The 16,557-nt window shown below is 43.5% G+C and overlaps 1 protein-coding gene across 1 annotated transcript in view; it reads right to left on the bottom strand.

Moving 5' to 3' along the window:
- Positions 1-16,557, bottom strand: part of osbpl10b (oxysterol binding protein-like 10b) — an 85,193-nt gene that overhangs the window by 55,088 nt on the left and 13,548 nt on the right. The window contains exons 2-4 of the mRNA XM_018754802.1: positions 9,041-9,216; positions 3,757-3,836; positions 480-683 (exon numbers count right to left, since the gene is read on the bottom strand). Coding sequence (XP_018610318.1) covers positions 480-683; positions 3,757-3,836; positions 9,041-9,216 — 460 coding nt within the window. The remainder of the gene's footprint in view (positions 1-479; positions 684-3,756; positions 3,837-9,040; positions 9,217-16,557) is intronic.

Genomic DNA, 16,557 nt, shown 5'->3' with positions numbered 1-16,557 from the left:
AAATTACAAAGATTGGTTTACCATTTATACAGCACTGTAATTTTTACTGTATCAATTCAGGGTAGTGGATTAAAGAAATTTAGCAGCTATAGTGTAGAACCTTGAGCACTGCAGTTCACTCATTAACCTCATTCATTTGTGCCTCCAAGATACTCCCATTAACGCTCCTCTATAATGTGCTCTGCAGTATTACTCATCCTTCAGTTATAATACTTCAGCTTGACAGACACATTTGTCCATCAAAGCTCTACTGGAGATTATACAGCCACTTTATTTTCCCAGATGGAAAACAAAATTTGTAATAATTTGACTTCAGCTATACTTCTGTGTAGCCTCCTTCTGTGCGAAGATAGTGTTTGCTATAGACAGCCCTTGACTGGCACTTACACTGGGGAACAGCACACACACAAAGAGAGGATGGCAACCAGCTCCAGTTCTCCCCTCTCACCAGTACACCACTGATCGCCATTGAGCTTTACCTCTTTGACCTCCAGCAGCCTCCCTGAGTACTGGCTGAGGGCACGGCGGGCAGCAGCAGGTGACTTGTGGTGTGTGATCGTGACAACGCTGCCGGACACTCCACTTTGGGCTGTAGGCCGTGAGCTGCTGGGTGACGAAGTGGGCAAGGGGTGAGGAAGCAAGGAGAAGCTGCGGGTACGACCTGAGGACGCTGAGGACAAACCCTGAAAGTAAGGGCAGCAGCAGCACAAGTCAGGACACAAGAGGCAGTTACAAACGTGCTACCCTCCCATTTGATGCCCCCTCACCGAGCTCCGCTGACACACACAACCACATAGTGTACCCGACAAGAGGGGGACAATGTCTTGTGAGCTCTGCTGTGGGGGCTTTCTAATCCCTACTCTTCTCAAAGCAAGGCTTACACCACAGCATGCATATTCCAGGCAAATTCATCTGGACACCACTGATATGATGAGTGATTCAACATGAGCTTTTACACATCATATTCATTAAAAATTAAATATGACAATACAGGAATGAATTGATTTGTGAAATTAATCTGTTCTTGAAAACAATGTAAAATTATGGAGACTGAAAATCTGTTTCACAAAATTTTTTTGATACCTATGCAAATAATAAAAACAGTGTGAGCACAATTGAAGACACCACAAAACAGTCATAGTAAAGTCACATTTCACTGTAGTCAGTCCTTCTCATACAAATGTTAAATGGAATAACTATGTGAGGGGGTGCGGTGGTGCAGTTGGTTTGGCCAGGTCCTGCTCTCTGGTGGGTCTGTGGTTCGCAACCCCACTTAGGACAAGCGGTTTCAGACTGTGTGTGTGTGTGTGTGTGTGTGTGTGAATAATTATGTAACCTCTGAAGATAATTCATTGCACCACAGTTTAATTAAGCATGTCACATATTCAAATTTTCCTAAAGAAAAGGGTTTATGTTTTGGCACAAGAACAACAAGAATTTCTTAAGAAATCCATTTTGACTCCATTATGTTAGAATCTGTCAGTCACAAGTACTTTCCTCCTTAATTTAGGGGGAATAAGATCCCTTGGGTTCAAACTAAGATGCTCACTGGGCCCGAATGATTAAATCATGAGGAAACAAAGCCCATGCATTAAGCAAATACATCTGGAGATACACTCTCAGCACAGGACCACATTTCATCACATAATGAACAATCTTGGAAAGCGTGAACAGTGAACTGATAAATGAAGGCCCTATAAGCCACAGGAACAAGAAGCCAGAAGTCACAGAATTTCACATCATCTATTCATCTATCTTGCGTTTTATGCACCTACTCGAGCGATGAACATCGGTGCATCAAGCGGAAAGTAACAAACTAGGTTTACTTAAGAAGCACGTCTACAGCTATGTCTCTTTCTCCAAATGTAATGAACAAATTTGTATTTTCGCTGAGATGTACGTTGCTTTGGAGAAAAGCATCTGCTAAATCAATAAATGTAAATGTATTCGTCCAGAAAAGAACCATTGAGGAGAGCAGCTCTGAGAAGACTCCATACAGCTGTCATGAGAGCCACCACAGGACATATGTGCCAGACATGTGTAAAACTAGTTTTCTTTTAACTTATTTAATTTTCCTCTACAGCAGCAGGGTGTCACACCCCCAGCTGTGTGACCAACCACTGTACTTGCACCAAATCACAGAGACCGGATATAAAGACACCATCTGGACAACCTCCGCCCGCAGAATCTCGTTAGCGCAAACCACCACTCCGAGCAATATCTCCGTGATCCCCTTTGTGCTCCTTCTTGCTCCCTCATCCCTTGCCCTTGGACACGCCTCGACTCCTTACTCCCGTTCTTTCAACTCCAGAACACCTCCTCAGACAACGAACACCAATCGACTGACCCTCGCCTGTCTCCGACTGTTCTCTCGCCTAGCCCTCAATAAAGAAGCACCTGAGTCCTGTCCAGTGGTTCCTTGTTGGACCATGACACAGGGATTCATGTCTGTAGCTGAAACAACAACTGACACAAACTTAAAAAGAAATGTCCAGTTTAATGCTTGTGAAGCAAAGACTGTTGCTGTCCCAACTAGAGGTATGATGTGGTTCCAAAGATATGACTGTCAGCACATACCCACCTCAGTCAGATTCATCTGCTATCTTTCTATATAATTGCTATAAAGCCCTGTTCCATTGCATTTCCAGAAGAGACAGGTATTTCAAGGGAAAGTGGAAGAATTCAGCTACAAATACTTTACAACACACCACACTTTTTCTTTTGTCATTTAAAATATTTTATTTCAATGTGACTCAAAGTTGAATAAAAATGTTAGTCTCACAGCATATTTTTTGATGTTTTTACTATATAGATAAGAATGCAAACTGACACTCTTCAAAGTGACTTATGTTAAGCTACTTATAATGATTTATCCATTTATACAGGTGGGTAATTTTTACTGGAGAAATCTTAGGGTAAGTACTTAGCATAAGCTAAGTCAGTAAGTAGTACTAGTCAACAGTACTGCAGCAGTGGTTGAGGTTAAACTAGCAACCGTTGGGCCCAAAGGCCGCAGTGCAACCCACTATGCTACCTCCTGCCTCTAAAAATGATGAAGCCCCCTCTTCATGCTGATGAATGTTCATAATATTAACAACAGATACTTATTTACATTTATTAAAAGCTTTTTTTTTACTTTCATTCATCTTAAAATGATTTACCCATTTATACAACTTGAGCAATTCTGGGTAGTACCTTGCTTAAGACTATTAAAGCAGAAGGATGGGTTTAAAGCTGCATATTTTGGTTCCAGAAATAGCACTTCTAACCACTGTGCTACAAGCTGTTCCTATGGGATTAGTCATAGATGGTTGTGAGCATGACTTTTTTTCTTTTCAGTAATTTTGAATTTTGGACTTTATCTTAATACTGTTTCATATTAACAAAAGATAATAAAAAGCCCATGAAAGATTGGCATCCCATCCATTTTGTTCCCTGCCTCATAGGCCCTGTGTTTCCAGAATAGACTCCAGAGCATAGAAACACTGCATGGGACAAGTGGTTGATAAAAATGGAAGTAAAGGTTTACTATGAAGTTTAAATTTTTTATTCTTACCTAAGGTTTTTACAAAACCTAACCCGTGAATAAATCGACAGACAGCTATATTAGAAAATGGAGTGTAATTTAAAAACTGTTGAAGTTCTTTAAACAGCCCACTTGTATACTTAGCACTTGATATCAAAAGTATCATTGCTCAGGAGCAGATCCCAGAAATCAAACCTTCCTTACTGAATGTGAGTGACAGCTGGGCTTACTTTGGCACTGCTGTCGGAATGGCGACGAGCACAAGCCTGCAGCTGACTCATCCAAAGCTGTTGCTCCCTGGCATCTGCAGCTGCAAAGAGATGGAGAGCATGACCAGCAGATCACAATAATCACACAGCATATACCTGAAACAAAGAAGGAACTTCAGAGCAATAAAATTGAAGTACCTGACCTGGTGTGGTAACTGGTTCAAATTTTGGTTGATGGATAAGACAAAAAAGAAACCAAGGCTTAACCTAAGAGAATTGTCACGTCCACGCCTGCACCTCAACCAGCAGCACCTGGCTCCGATTAAGCACCTGTGGTTTATTGGAGCACTCAACTATAAAAACACCTCTCAGCCTCTTCTCAGTTATGGAATCTCGTTGAGACAACTGTCCCCTCTGCGTCAACAATACTCCCTGCATTCAATATCCTGTGCTTTGTTACATTTCATTACACGCCGTTCCCTGGCTCCTGACCATTTGCCTTGCCACCCAATTTCAACAACGGTCTTCGTCTTCACCCAGACCGCCGATTGACTGACTCTTCACCTGTCCCTGACAACGAGAACAAGTCTGATGCCTTGGTTCTAAATAAATGATCCCCCACTTGGCTCCAGCCTCCCCTGCATCCTCTGTTCGATGTGACAGTTCCCTGTAGACTTTCTTTATTCAGGCCACCCAGGTGGACAGAGTGGCAATCCATGCCACAACGTAGCACAGTACTTCCCAAAGTTATGGTGGCAATCCAAATGAGGGTGTTTCTGAGGGTAGTGGGATGGTGTCAAAAAAGAAATATTACAGTGCTATAAGTGAATGACTTCACTCTCACAATACAGTATTTAAAATAGACAATACAGAATCCATAAACATAGTACAGATGGCCCCCAACTTACGATGCGGTTATGATGGGGATAACTCCATCGCAAGTTAAAAATGTATTTAATACACCTAATCTACCGAACACATAGCTTAGCATATGTGTGATGGCCATTATGGGCTTGCCACCTTCATGCTGGGCAATTATCTTGAGTTCCTCCTCAAGATTAATTTCCACTATATGGCTGTCTAACTTGTACAATATTGACAGCCATTGTATGCTACTCCTTTGGTTTCCAAAACTGTTTTGGTGGTAACCCTAAATATAGTCATGTCCTGGCCTAGTGGTCCTAAGCACTGTGTTAAGCACCAGTTATTTTGATACTCCATGTTTTTTCATATAGTTTAACTAATTGCGAATTATTAATTGGATGAAAAATATTGAATAAAATCAGTGTATTTGATAATTAAGCTTAAAATGCTGAAATTGCATCTATAATATGGCACTCATAGGAGTGCTGCTTAACAACAGGTTCCACACTGGTCTGCTAGAAGCACGAGTATCGGACGCAAATGGACTACAATATTATAAGACGGTCCCCGAGTTACAATGGTCCAACTCACAATTTTTTGACTTTACGATGGTACGATAGCGATACGCATTCAGTAGAAATCGTACTTCGAGTTTTGAATTTTGATTTTTTTTTCCCCAAGCAAGCGATATGAGGTACGATACTCTCTTGTGATGCTGGGCAGCTGGACAGCAGCTGTGATCCACATCTCCCAGTCAGCCACGCAGTCGCTAGCGTATACAACCAATACTCCACAGTGTTCTGTGTTGCCAGCAATTTTTTTGGATACCCCTCGTATCTATGATGTGTTTTGTGCATCCATCATGTCTACGAAATGACACCAGTAACAGGAGACACAGATGGGCAAGAAGAAGAGGAAGGCAATTACTGTCAATATTGTACAAGTTAGACAGCCATACAGTGGCAGAAAACACTAACACAATCTCAAACTCTAACCCTAAATACTGTCAACAAGCATGTTCAGAAAAAGTCCTTATATATATATATATATATATATATATATATATATATATATATATATATATATATACACACACACACAAAATGGGACTACTGCAAAGGCACCAGTGAATAATAAATTATTAGATATAAGGTGTATTAGTGACCCTAAAAATCCCCCACAGTGTGTGTGTGCGTGCGTGCGTGCGAGAGAGAGAGAGAGAGAGAGAGAGATTCACTAGTATATGGATGAGTGACTCATTACAGGTAGTGTATCTAGCATTGCAAGTCACTTTGGATGAATAAGGTGTGGGCTGATATTACTACATGCTTTTCTCCAAAGTCACTTACATTGAAAACTGTTAAATGAATAAATGCAAAAAAAAAAAAAAAAAAAAAAAAAAATTATATATACACATCCCGTCCTGGGTGTGTCTCCTTCCCCTCCAGCCTTACGCCGAGTTAGGCTCCGGTTCCCCGCGACCTCGTATGGGACAAGCGGTTCAGTGAGTGTGTGTGTGTACATGTACATATATAAGATGTGGGAGGTGTGTATTGGTGGAAAATTAGTGACACGTGGTGAGTAATGGGAAGCAGCTGGTGATAATTAAGGAGGTGTGGCCTTGTTAATTAGGATAGTCTCACAGTGTCTGGGTGGTGTGAGAGAATGTCGGTTTCCTCCCACAGTCCAAAGGCATGCTATTCAGGTTTCTTTCTTTCCATTCAAGTTTCTTTAATGTTTTGTGCGCGCTCTCTTTGAGAGAGCACTCGGTGACAAAAAAACACTTTGTTCCAGTTGCAGAATCTCACTTCAGACATGCTTATTTCCATGCCCATCATTCTAGCTAATTTAGTTACAATAATATTCTTGCCCAAATCTGATGGTAAAGCATTCAAAACTATTTCCATAAAAGGAAAAAAAGTTTCATCTATCAATCTTTGACCTACTGTGACACCATTTTACTACTGCAATCTTGGTGTAGAAAATCCCATATTTTAAGGGCCCAACCAATTTAAGCACTGAATATACAAATGTTGCTAATGTTAAGCCAGCTCTGGCTATTCTTGGGTATTCTTGTCTATGTGGTAACAGCTGTTGCCACAGAAATCTGCTAAAGGAAATAGTCAAGAAGCTACTGCAAGCTATTTAAACCCCAGTGTTTCTTTGTATTCACTTAATAATGAAAGTAACAGCCAACAGACAAATGTTGGAGACACTAGGAGGAAAGGCAAAAATCAACCACCAGAAAGCATGATGAAATCGCTGTTGATTGCAAGTTGTGTCTCACTACAGAGAAGAAGTTTCTCTGAAAGGACTGTACTTGTTCTAAGGATGATAGATGAGAGACGGTGTGAGCCCTAGCACTATGAAGTTGGGTCAGACCCATGAACTTTAAACCAAAGCAGATAATTGTGTTAGAGTAATGAGATTCTATAGCATTTTTGCTTACAATGGTGGCAGTTGCAAAAATTTTGCTAATATTTTCTTAGGCCCTTTAATGTCTTCCTAAATGATTGTGATTTAAACTGCCTGAATATTAACAAGATCCTGTAACAGTAATGAAAACCCAGTATGTAGGGGTTACCAAGAAGACAGTGGTGTGTTTAAGGGTATGAAAAACTAAAGTCCAATCAAACTATCTAAAACTTGTGTGTAACTGTGGGGAAACTTGAACATATGTAATGATAATGAGAAATGTGTTTGGACACTAAAATTTCACTTAAAATATTTTGTTTGTTCAATTCAGTTCAATTTCTATAGAGCGTTCTTCTCACACAGTGACACGGAGCATTGAACAAAGGCACGAGACAAATGGATAGTTGGCTATATATTTACTACTGTCAATGCAGTTATTGTGGATTGAGGTTTTTTAATCAGATTTATGCATTACTTCAATTTTAATAACTTTGATTTTAATTTGGGATGCTGTAAAAATAATTGTCACGCCCCCCCACCCAGTACTCAACCACTGCACCTGCAACGAATCACAAAGGTATAAAGAAGCTGCCCAGACACCCCAGTCTGCAGAACTTCATCAGAGCAACTGCAACCCTGTGCAATCACTCACTGTTCTCTTGTGATTCTCCTAACCTCCTCCCCTGTTCCTGGATATATCTCCTCTGGCTCCTTGACCTTTTGCCCACGTCCTCTTGACTCTGGCTTCAGCGTGTCCCCTCTGTCGAATGACAATTGACCGACCTCTGCCTGCTCCCAACCATTCTCCTACTGAGCCCTGAATAAAAGCACCTGCACCTGAGTCTCACCTGTTGGCTTCTTGTTTGGAACATGACAATAATATTAAAGTATAGGCATTGGTTATAGATATTTTAAATTAGGACATTACAGGACAGAGATATTTAGTAAAAAATGCAATAACCAATATTTTTTAAATTGTCTAAACTAAGGGTCATAATACTGACTACAGAAGACTGATGGCATTTTTAAGTCACTAAAATCACTTAGAAATTACATTTTGTTGTTCATGAGGCTGACCAGTTTACAGCTAGTCTTCATTTGGCAAGCGCCGACCACTGGCCAAACACTCAGGCAACACTGCATGGCGTTAGAGAAACATTAGCTCACTGGTTTATTAACCTGTGAGTGCAACTGGGATCTGAAATCTAGCTGTACCTCAACAGTTTGCAAATTCGGTGTGTTTTATCACTGAGTCATAATCAAAAGGTTAATCACACACACACACACACACACACACACACAGTCTGAACCGCTTGTCCCATTTGGGGTCGCGGGGAGCCGGAGCCTAACCCGGCAACACAGGGCGTAAGGCTGGACGGGGGGGGCACACCCAGGACAGGATGCCAGTCTGTCGCAAGGCACCCCAAGCAGGACTTGAACCCCAGACCCATCAGGGAGCAGGACCTGGTCCAACCCACTGCGCCACCGCATCCCCTGTGTTAATAATACAGACATCCCTCAATTTATTTGAAAGACTTAGTTAAAAACTTCACACAAAGCTTCAATAAACTGAAAGAGATTTTTTTTTTAAAACTTGAAAACATTAAAATTAAGCCTTTTAATCCTGACTGCTGACCAATTCATGCAACATATTTATTAACGTTGAACGACACTACATCTGCCCATCTATCAGCAACTACATGTCCAATGCACAGTGGTCCAGAGCCTGCCTGCCCTGGAGGCATAAGGTGCGAGATTAAGCCTAATATAAACTGAACGCAAACAAAAATATCTTGACTCTACAAACTCCTGTTCAGCAGAAGTAAGATGGGCATATGGGTGGATGGGCATATGGGACAGTGTTGTAAGAAAGTAGGTTTACTTAAGCGTCACATGTCTGCAGCCATGTCTCTTTCTCTTAATGTAATGCGCAAATTGTACTTTTGCTGAGATGTACGTCACTTTGGAGAAAAGCGTCTGCTAAATGAATAAATGTAAATATGAAGAGGTAGGGTGACAATCTTACCTCTGAGTTTGTAGAACTCCCCATTGGCCGAGTAGACTGTGAACATGCAGGGAGCCTCATCACTCGGGACCACAGATGCACCAATTAGGGGCAGCCAGCCACGGGGCTTCTGGTTTTTACTGTGTTCGTTGACAAAGTACTGAAGCAGCCCCTTCTCTGGGTCCAGTACAAAATACCTGCAAAATCAAGGAGATAAAGAGAAAAGAGAAGAAAATACACATAACATTAGCTTGAAAGATGCAGGAAAGGGACTCTTAGGTGCTTACTCTTACAGCTAGTAGATGGGCTGGCCAATGTTCTTGGAGTCTTGTGATGGGTTCATAAGACCACAAGGACAGTGTTTCGGAATACCCTTAGTCCCTGTGAGCTGTCATTGGACTTCTGTGTTGGTCAAAAATTGGTCATAACAAACACAATGTTTAAGATTTCTAGAGCTGACAATTGCTAGCAGAGTACTAACCAACCAATGTCTACAACCACTTGCCCCAAACAGGACCTTACCTAGCAATGCAGGGAGCAAGGCAGAAAAGAGGGAGGACACACCCTAGACAGGACACCAGTCTGCCACAAATCACCCCAAGCCAGGCTCAAACCCCAGACCCACCACACAGCAGGTCGGCTGGTACAGAAGCACCCCATGCTGACTGAAGATGACCAACTACCATGATGGACAATACGTACCTTGCTGAACTGGGAAATCAAGCTACCAAACAGTAACAATGCCATTATTACCTGTAAACTGACTTAGAAGTCTTATTTAATCTAGAAGGCCCAGGAGGGGTGGGCAGCCACTGGCACTTTTTTGTTCCTTTCCTCCGTGGCCAGTAGGCATACTGATAACTTTGATAATTGCATTGATAATGCATTACGCTAGTCTGTAGTTAACTATCTTTGTCTGATGTATTTGTTTCTTTTCCTTATGCCTGTGTTCAAGCGCTCTGTGTCACAGCGTGAGAAGAGCACTCAATAAAAGTAAATTGAATTCAGCAAGGTGGGAGCTGTCCAGTCAAATTTGCATCATGGAGACCACACATGGTTTCTACACTTAGGGAGGCTAAGAAAGTTATTTACCATGGCATTCTTCTTTCTATGTCTCTGAACTGTACAACATGCCAGTGTCAGACAGGGCAGACAACATACAACTGCCAGTGTTGCACAAACTGAGCCAAGACTGAACATGCATCCAACTGGACAGCCAACGTACTGGGAGACACTGGCATTTCCCACTGCAATGCTGTGTGAGATCTACCCACAGCAAAAAAAAGAAAATCACACCTGAGACACATCCCAAATTGTGTCTATCTTCCAGACTGGGGCTATGAAGCATCAGTTGACAGGGAGCCATTGCTGTTTGGTGCGCTCACACATGCCCAGTGAGGCCCTGAGCTTACATTTATATTTACTTATTTAGCAGACGCTTTTCTCCAAAACAACTTCCAATGAACTTTATGTAGTGTTATCAGACCACAAACCTTATTCACCAAGGTGACTTACACTGCTAGATACAATATTTACAAAGGGTCGCTCATCCATAAATCAGTGGAACACACTCTCTCCATTACTCACACACTAGGGCTGAACCTGAACAGCATGTCTTTGGACTATGGGAGGAAACTGGCTGTGGCCAGTCCAGGTGGTCCATATGAAAATCTGAGATAAGAACAGGATCTAACATGTCACATGCCAACACCCAACACTGTTCCTCAGGGCCGTAGCCCTCCCAGTCCACCAAGTATTGCAAGGCCCCTGGCCGGCGACTAGAGTTGAGCAACGTCCACACACTGTACACAGGAGCACTGCCAACCTGCACTGGCGGGGGCGGTGCGACGCCTGGGAACTGTTGGTACAGGGATGTGGCACAAGGCTTCAGGAGAGACACACATGAAAGGTCGGGCAGATGTGCAGCTGGAGTTTATACATAAGCGGGTTGAGGCGGCAAAGGACCCTGAATGGACCAATGTACCGCAGGCTGAGCTTCTTGGAGAGCAACCTCATCCTGAGGTCCCGAGTCAACAGCCAAACCCTCTGACCCGGTATGAAGGAGAGCATGGGACAATGGTGATCTGCTTGTCACTTGTATCTGAGGGTGCTCTGCTGGAGATGGTCCCATACAGTTCGCCACACCTCCTCACTCTCCCAACACCATGTGTCCACCCTGGGAATGCTGCTAGGGGCCCGGGATGTCAGGGAAACAATGGAGGCTGATAACCTAGAGACTGGAAGAGGGAGAGACCCGTGGACGAGCGCGTCAGCCAATTATGTGCGTATTCGGCCCAAAGCAAATACCAGGACCATACTGTTTTCGACTGCAATAACTGCACAGGACTCAGCCAACATCTTGTTGGAGCCACTCGCCCTGCCCCTTGGCCTGTGGATGATATCCCAATGTAAGGCTGACAGATACCCAGTTTGCGCCAAAAGACCCTGCGAACCTCTGAGGTAAACTGCAGACCCCAATCTGAGACAACGTCCTCAGGGAGACTGTAGAAGCAGAACACGTTCTGGAATAGGGCCTCCGCTATCTCCAGGGCTGTGGGGAGCAACGGAAGGAAAACAAGGTGGCATGCTTTCGAAACTTGGTCAATCATAGTCAGCACTGTGGTCTTACCATCAGGTGGTGGGAGGTCTACAAGAAAATCGACAACATGAGATTGGGGTGAGCCGGCACCAGTAGGGGTTCAATCAGACCCGCAAGCTTCTGGTTCGGGGTCATAGCTTGTATGCAGGTGGCGCTGGCATGTATGTAGTCCTGGACATCCTCCCAGATGGAGGGATACCAGAACAGCTTTTGGAGGGGGGATAGTGTTCTGCTGTGCCCCGGTGACCCACCGCCAGGGAGTCAGTTGCATGTTTAGCGGTATGTAGTCCTTTCCGACAAGCTTTTCTGCTGGCTCAGTCTCCTTGGCAGCCTGGAGGTCTTGTAGGAACTGCCATTGCACCAGAGGTATGACACAGTGCCTGGGTAGAAGAGGCTCTGGAGGACCTGGGACTAGTGTGCGATCATACACCCATGACAATGCATCCACCTTGGTGTTTTTGGTGCCCGGTCTATAGGACACTGAAGCGGAACCAGGTTTAGCCCACCGGGCTTGTTGAGGGTTCAGGCAACGGGCCATCTGGTGGTATGCCAGATTCCGATGGTCCATTAGCACCAAGAAGGGGTGTGTGACCCCCTCTAACCAGTGCCGCCATTTCTCTAGGGCCAGCTTGATTGCTGATAGCTCCCTGTTGCCTATGTTGTAATTCTGCTCAGCTCCTGATAACTTATGTGAGAAATGGGCACATGGATGCAGTTTTGGTGTCGGTTGATTCTATCACAGCTTTCTCCTGGAGCACCTGGACGAGCCCCTGGAACACCTTCGCAAACTGGATCAGGGATTGATAATGAGAACCTAATAGCATGCCCTAGGTAGAGAGCACATGTTGCAGGCGCTCCAGCACCACTGGGTCCAAAGCTGAGGCGGAACCTTCTGTCATCATGGCCACAAGAAAGAGAAGCATCGGACCCAACAGCAGGTGCAACGTTATCAGTGAATCCAAAAAGGGGCAGGGAAAAACGTAGTCAAAAACAGACAGGAGGTCACCGATGCACAGACATCATACCGAGGAAAAAAAAATCCAGAGTTGTAACCCAGAGAACAAAGCCTAAGGTAAGGAACCAAGACAGCAGAGCAGGGTGTACAGGAAAAGAACAGGGAAACCAGGAAACAATGATTGTCGTGACCATTTGCTGAGGCTGCGGTTGCTCTAATGAGGTTCCACAAACTGGGGTGTCAGAGCAGCCTCTTTCTGGCTCATCTCCCCAATTCGCTGCAGGTGCGTCTGTCTAGCACAAGGTCATGATAAAACAAGCTTTAAGTCAACTTTACTGATGGCGTGAGAAGACTGTACAAATATTGTTAACAGTAATATTGTTTCCGACAGTTTAACCTCCTAAATCTCCTCATCACTAATGTACTGGAGTTTTTTTGGATCCAGTTGTATAACTTATTCCACACATGTTCCATATAGGAAATACACACAGTGAGTGAACAGTGGGTTCTCAGTAGCTCTATCTGGATGTAGGCTGGGCCTGATCCATCCCGGTCAGATTGCCTGAACAAGGGTGTCTGATGCTGACACTTGTGGTGACCAAAGGTCTACTTCATTGACCTAACTTTTCAGAGCCCTGGAGCATTTTGTTATAGAAATTCTGCAACATTTAAATAAATTTTATCACACATCTTACAATAACCATTAGCACATCATTAGCGTGCATATAGGGTGTTTGGGGTATTTCAGCATCATCTCCCGTTATTGAACTTTCTACAGAATTCTTTGTTATTGTGGGAAAACTAATATTGATATCACATTGAGGCTATGATAACATTTACACTGCATTGTTTATTTGCTACGAATGCAAACATTCTGAAAAAGTATATTTTATACTTTTGAAGTTTCACAATTGCTTAAATACATTTCCTGAAATTACACCCTATTTCTCACACTGAACTGACCTCAAAATCCCAGACTTATTCAAAACTAAGGAAATGACTCAGAAGCCTGTTAACTTTGTTCAGAATGAAACTTTTCCTTCTGGTTGCAAAACTAGCCACCAGACACATAGAAACTACTGAATACTCACTACACACGCAAGCAATAGAAAGCAATCAAATATTCAAGATTCAAGGGTTTGTCATGTGTACAGTAAACAGTTTGTTACACTGTACAATGAGATTCTTGCTCTGTGAATCCTCAGCAGCCTCTGACATAAATAAGGACACAAGGAAAGCACACAAGGAAAACAGAGGGCGTAAATCACAAATTTACGAAAATTACTATTGGTGCAAGGTCACAAATTACAAAAATTACTATTGTGCGAAAATCCAAGAAACGAGGTTATATACATATATAGTGTGCAGCGCGCAATGTAAACATGGAAGTCGTACATGTGCAAAGTCCTGCAGAGGTAGATTGGGTCTATTTGCAGTTGAGGGGGGGTTTGTATTTGCATACGCAAGGTATGCGGCGGTAGTCTGTGGTCTCTGATGATATTGGCGTTGTAGATGTGTGCGTAAGAGGGATGGGGGCGGGGTAGTTAACACCTCTCAGGCTCAGAGGGTGAACTGTGTCTGCTGTGATGGGTGGAGAGGCAGTGGATGGGTGTTGTTCACAAGCCTGATGGCCTGTGGGTAAAAACTTTTTCAACCTTGAGGTTCTGGCTTTAAACACTCCTGTAGCGTCTGCCTGATGGTAAGGGTGTGAAAAGGCTGTACTGGCGATGACTGTTGTCCTTGATGATGTTAATGGCTCTCCTAATGGTTCTGGCCTGGTATAGGCTCTCCAGTAACGGTAAGGACGTTCCAGTGATGGTTCGAGTAGCTTTCACCACTCGCTGTAGCACTTTACGATCCTGTCTCGTGCATCTTCCAAACCACACTGCGATTGAGAGCGTCCACACCAGCTCTATTACACACCTATAGAAGCTTCTGAGGATTTGGCTTGGCATGCCAAATTTCCTCAGCCTTCTCAAGAAATGCAGACACTGATGTGATTTCTTGACCAGATGTGTTGTGAGACCAGGTGAGATCTTCACTAAAGTGAACACCCAGGAATTCGAAGCTGCTCACCCTGTCCACCACTGTCTCACCCATATGCAGTGATGAGTGTTGTTCCCTCCTTGTCTGTGGATCTATCATCAACTCTTTTGTTTTGTTGACACTGAGCGAGAGATTGTCATCGTGGCACCACTTCACTAGGTCAGCCACTTCCCTCCTGTATGCCGACTCATCGCCTCACGTTATCAGTCCAATGACTGCCGTGTCATCAGCAAATTTGATGATGCTGGTATTGTTCTGGGAGGCCACACAATCATGGGTGAAGAGTGCATAGAGCATGGGGCTCAGCACGCAGCCCTGTGGAGTTCCTGTGTTTATGGTTATTGACCTGGATGTGTGGTTCCCAATTTTAACAGACTGGGGTCTGCCCATTAGAAAGTCCAGAACCTAGGTGCGGGGGGGGGGGGGGGGTGGCACACCAAGATTGTGAAGCTTGTTGACGAGCGTCGAAGGTATTACTGTGTTGAATTCTGAGCTGTAATCAATAAACCGCATTCGAACATAGCTGTCCTTGTTTTCCAGGTAAGTGAGGGCAGTGTGTATTGTTGTGCTAATGCGTCCTCTGTGGATCTGTTCCGTCTGTATGCGAACTGGAGAGGGTCCAGAGTGATTGGCTGTACCCAATGACGATTCTTTCGAAGCACTTCACTATTGGAGTCAGTAGTCACTGAGGCAGGATGCTTTGTTGTTTTTTGGCAGCAGCAGGATAGTGGTCCTCTTTAAGCAGGTGGGAATTGAGGCTTGTGTAAGGGACAAATTGAATATATCCATAAAGACATCAGAAAGCACTGATGAGCAGGCTCTATGTTGATGGATTAGTAACCATACATGTTACGATAAAAGCATATGTTGCATAGTATAGAAATTATTAAACACAGAGCACAACACTGGAGGGGGAGGGGACACCCAGCACAGGATGCCAGTCCGTCACAAGGCACCCCAAGCGGGACTCGAACCCCAGACCCACCAGAGAGCAGGACAAGAAAAATCAAATTCCCTAAAATTATTTATATTCAGATACGCAACTGTTTCTGCAGATAATCGTTTTAAAAAAACTAAATGTAAAGTAAAACAGATGTGTATTTAAATAAAACATACCTTTAGAGAGGGTTAATTTATTGTGCCTTTATTGGACCAGAGGATTTATCCACATCACAGGCAATGCTTTCCCTGGTCTACAGCAGCTGGTTGTCTTTCAGTTTTGCAAAAAACATGGTTTATATTACAATATATAACTAATCTCACATATTTAGTATCATTTACATTAGAAGAAAACTCCCAGGTCTGCTGGCCAGTTGTGAATACAGGGTACAGCACAGTAAGGAGCCACAGCAGCTACAAAACAGTACTGTACTGAGACCTGGATGCTCTATTACTGCATCACTGCCCATTAGAATTTAATGGCGAGTCATGTGATTTGGGATGGTTCGAATCTGTGAGATGGTGGATTGAAGATATGTTTGGAGCAGCGGTTCAGTTGAGGTAATCGAGTTTGTGGTGTTGCTGTATTTGTTGAGAGTAAAGGGCATCTAATGTGTGTGGAGAAGGGTGGGTCTGGGATTCCCGACTGCACTGTTGAGCCTTTCGGAGGTGTCGGGAGCCTAATTCAATGAAAGACCAACATTGGGAAGTGCCCACTTAACATCAACGAAATACTCATGTTGGTACCCTGCAGTTGTGTTGGTTAGGGAAGGGAATTAAGCTTCTTGGTCTTGAATCATGGAGATATGTGTTGGTAATGCTGGGTGTTGTTCTTTGTGGCTTTATGGTGAGGTCAGTTGGACTGGGTCCTTGCCTATGGCGGCTGTAATATACGCATGGGGTGTAACATCTTGTTCTGTGTATTTTGAATGCAATCAGTCCATTCGTATTACAGGTAGTCCTAGATTTACAATGTGACATTCAAGATATTTTTCAAAC

This window comes from Scleropages formosus, chromosome 8, assembly GCF_900964775.1.
Source record: "Scleropages formosus chromosome 8, fSclFor1.1, whole genome shotgun sequence".
Lineage (NCBI taxonomy): Eukaryota > Metazoa > Chordata > Actinopteri > Osteoglossiformes > Osteoglossidae > Scleropages > Scleropages formosus.
This window is presented reverse-complemented; position numbering and strand designations above follow the sequence as displayed.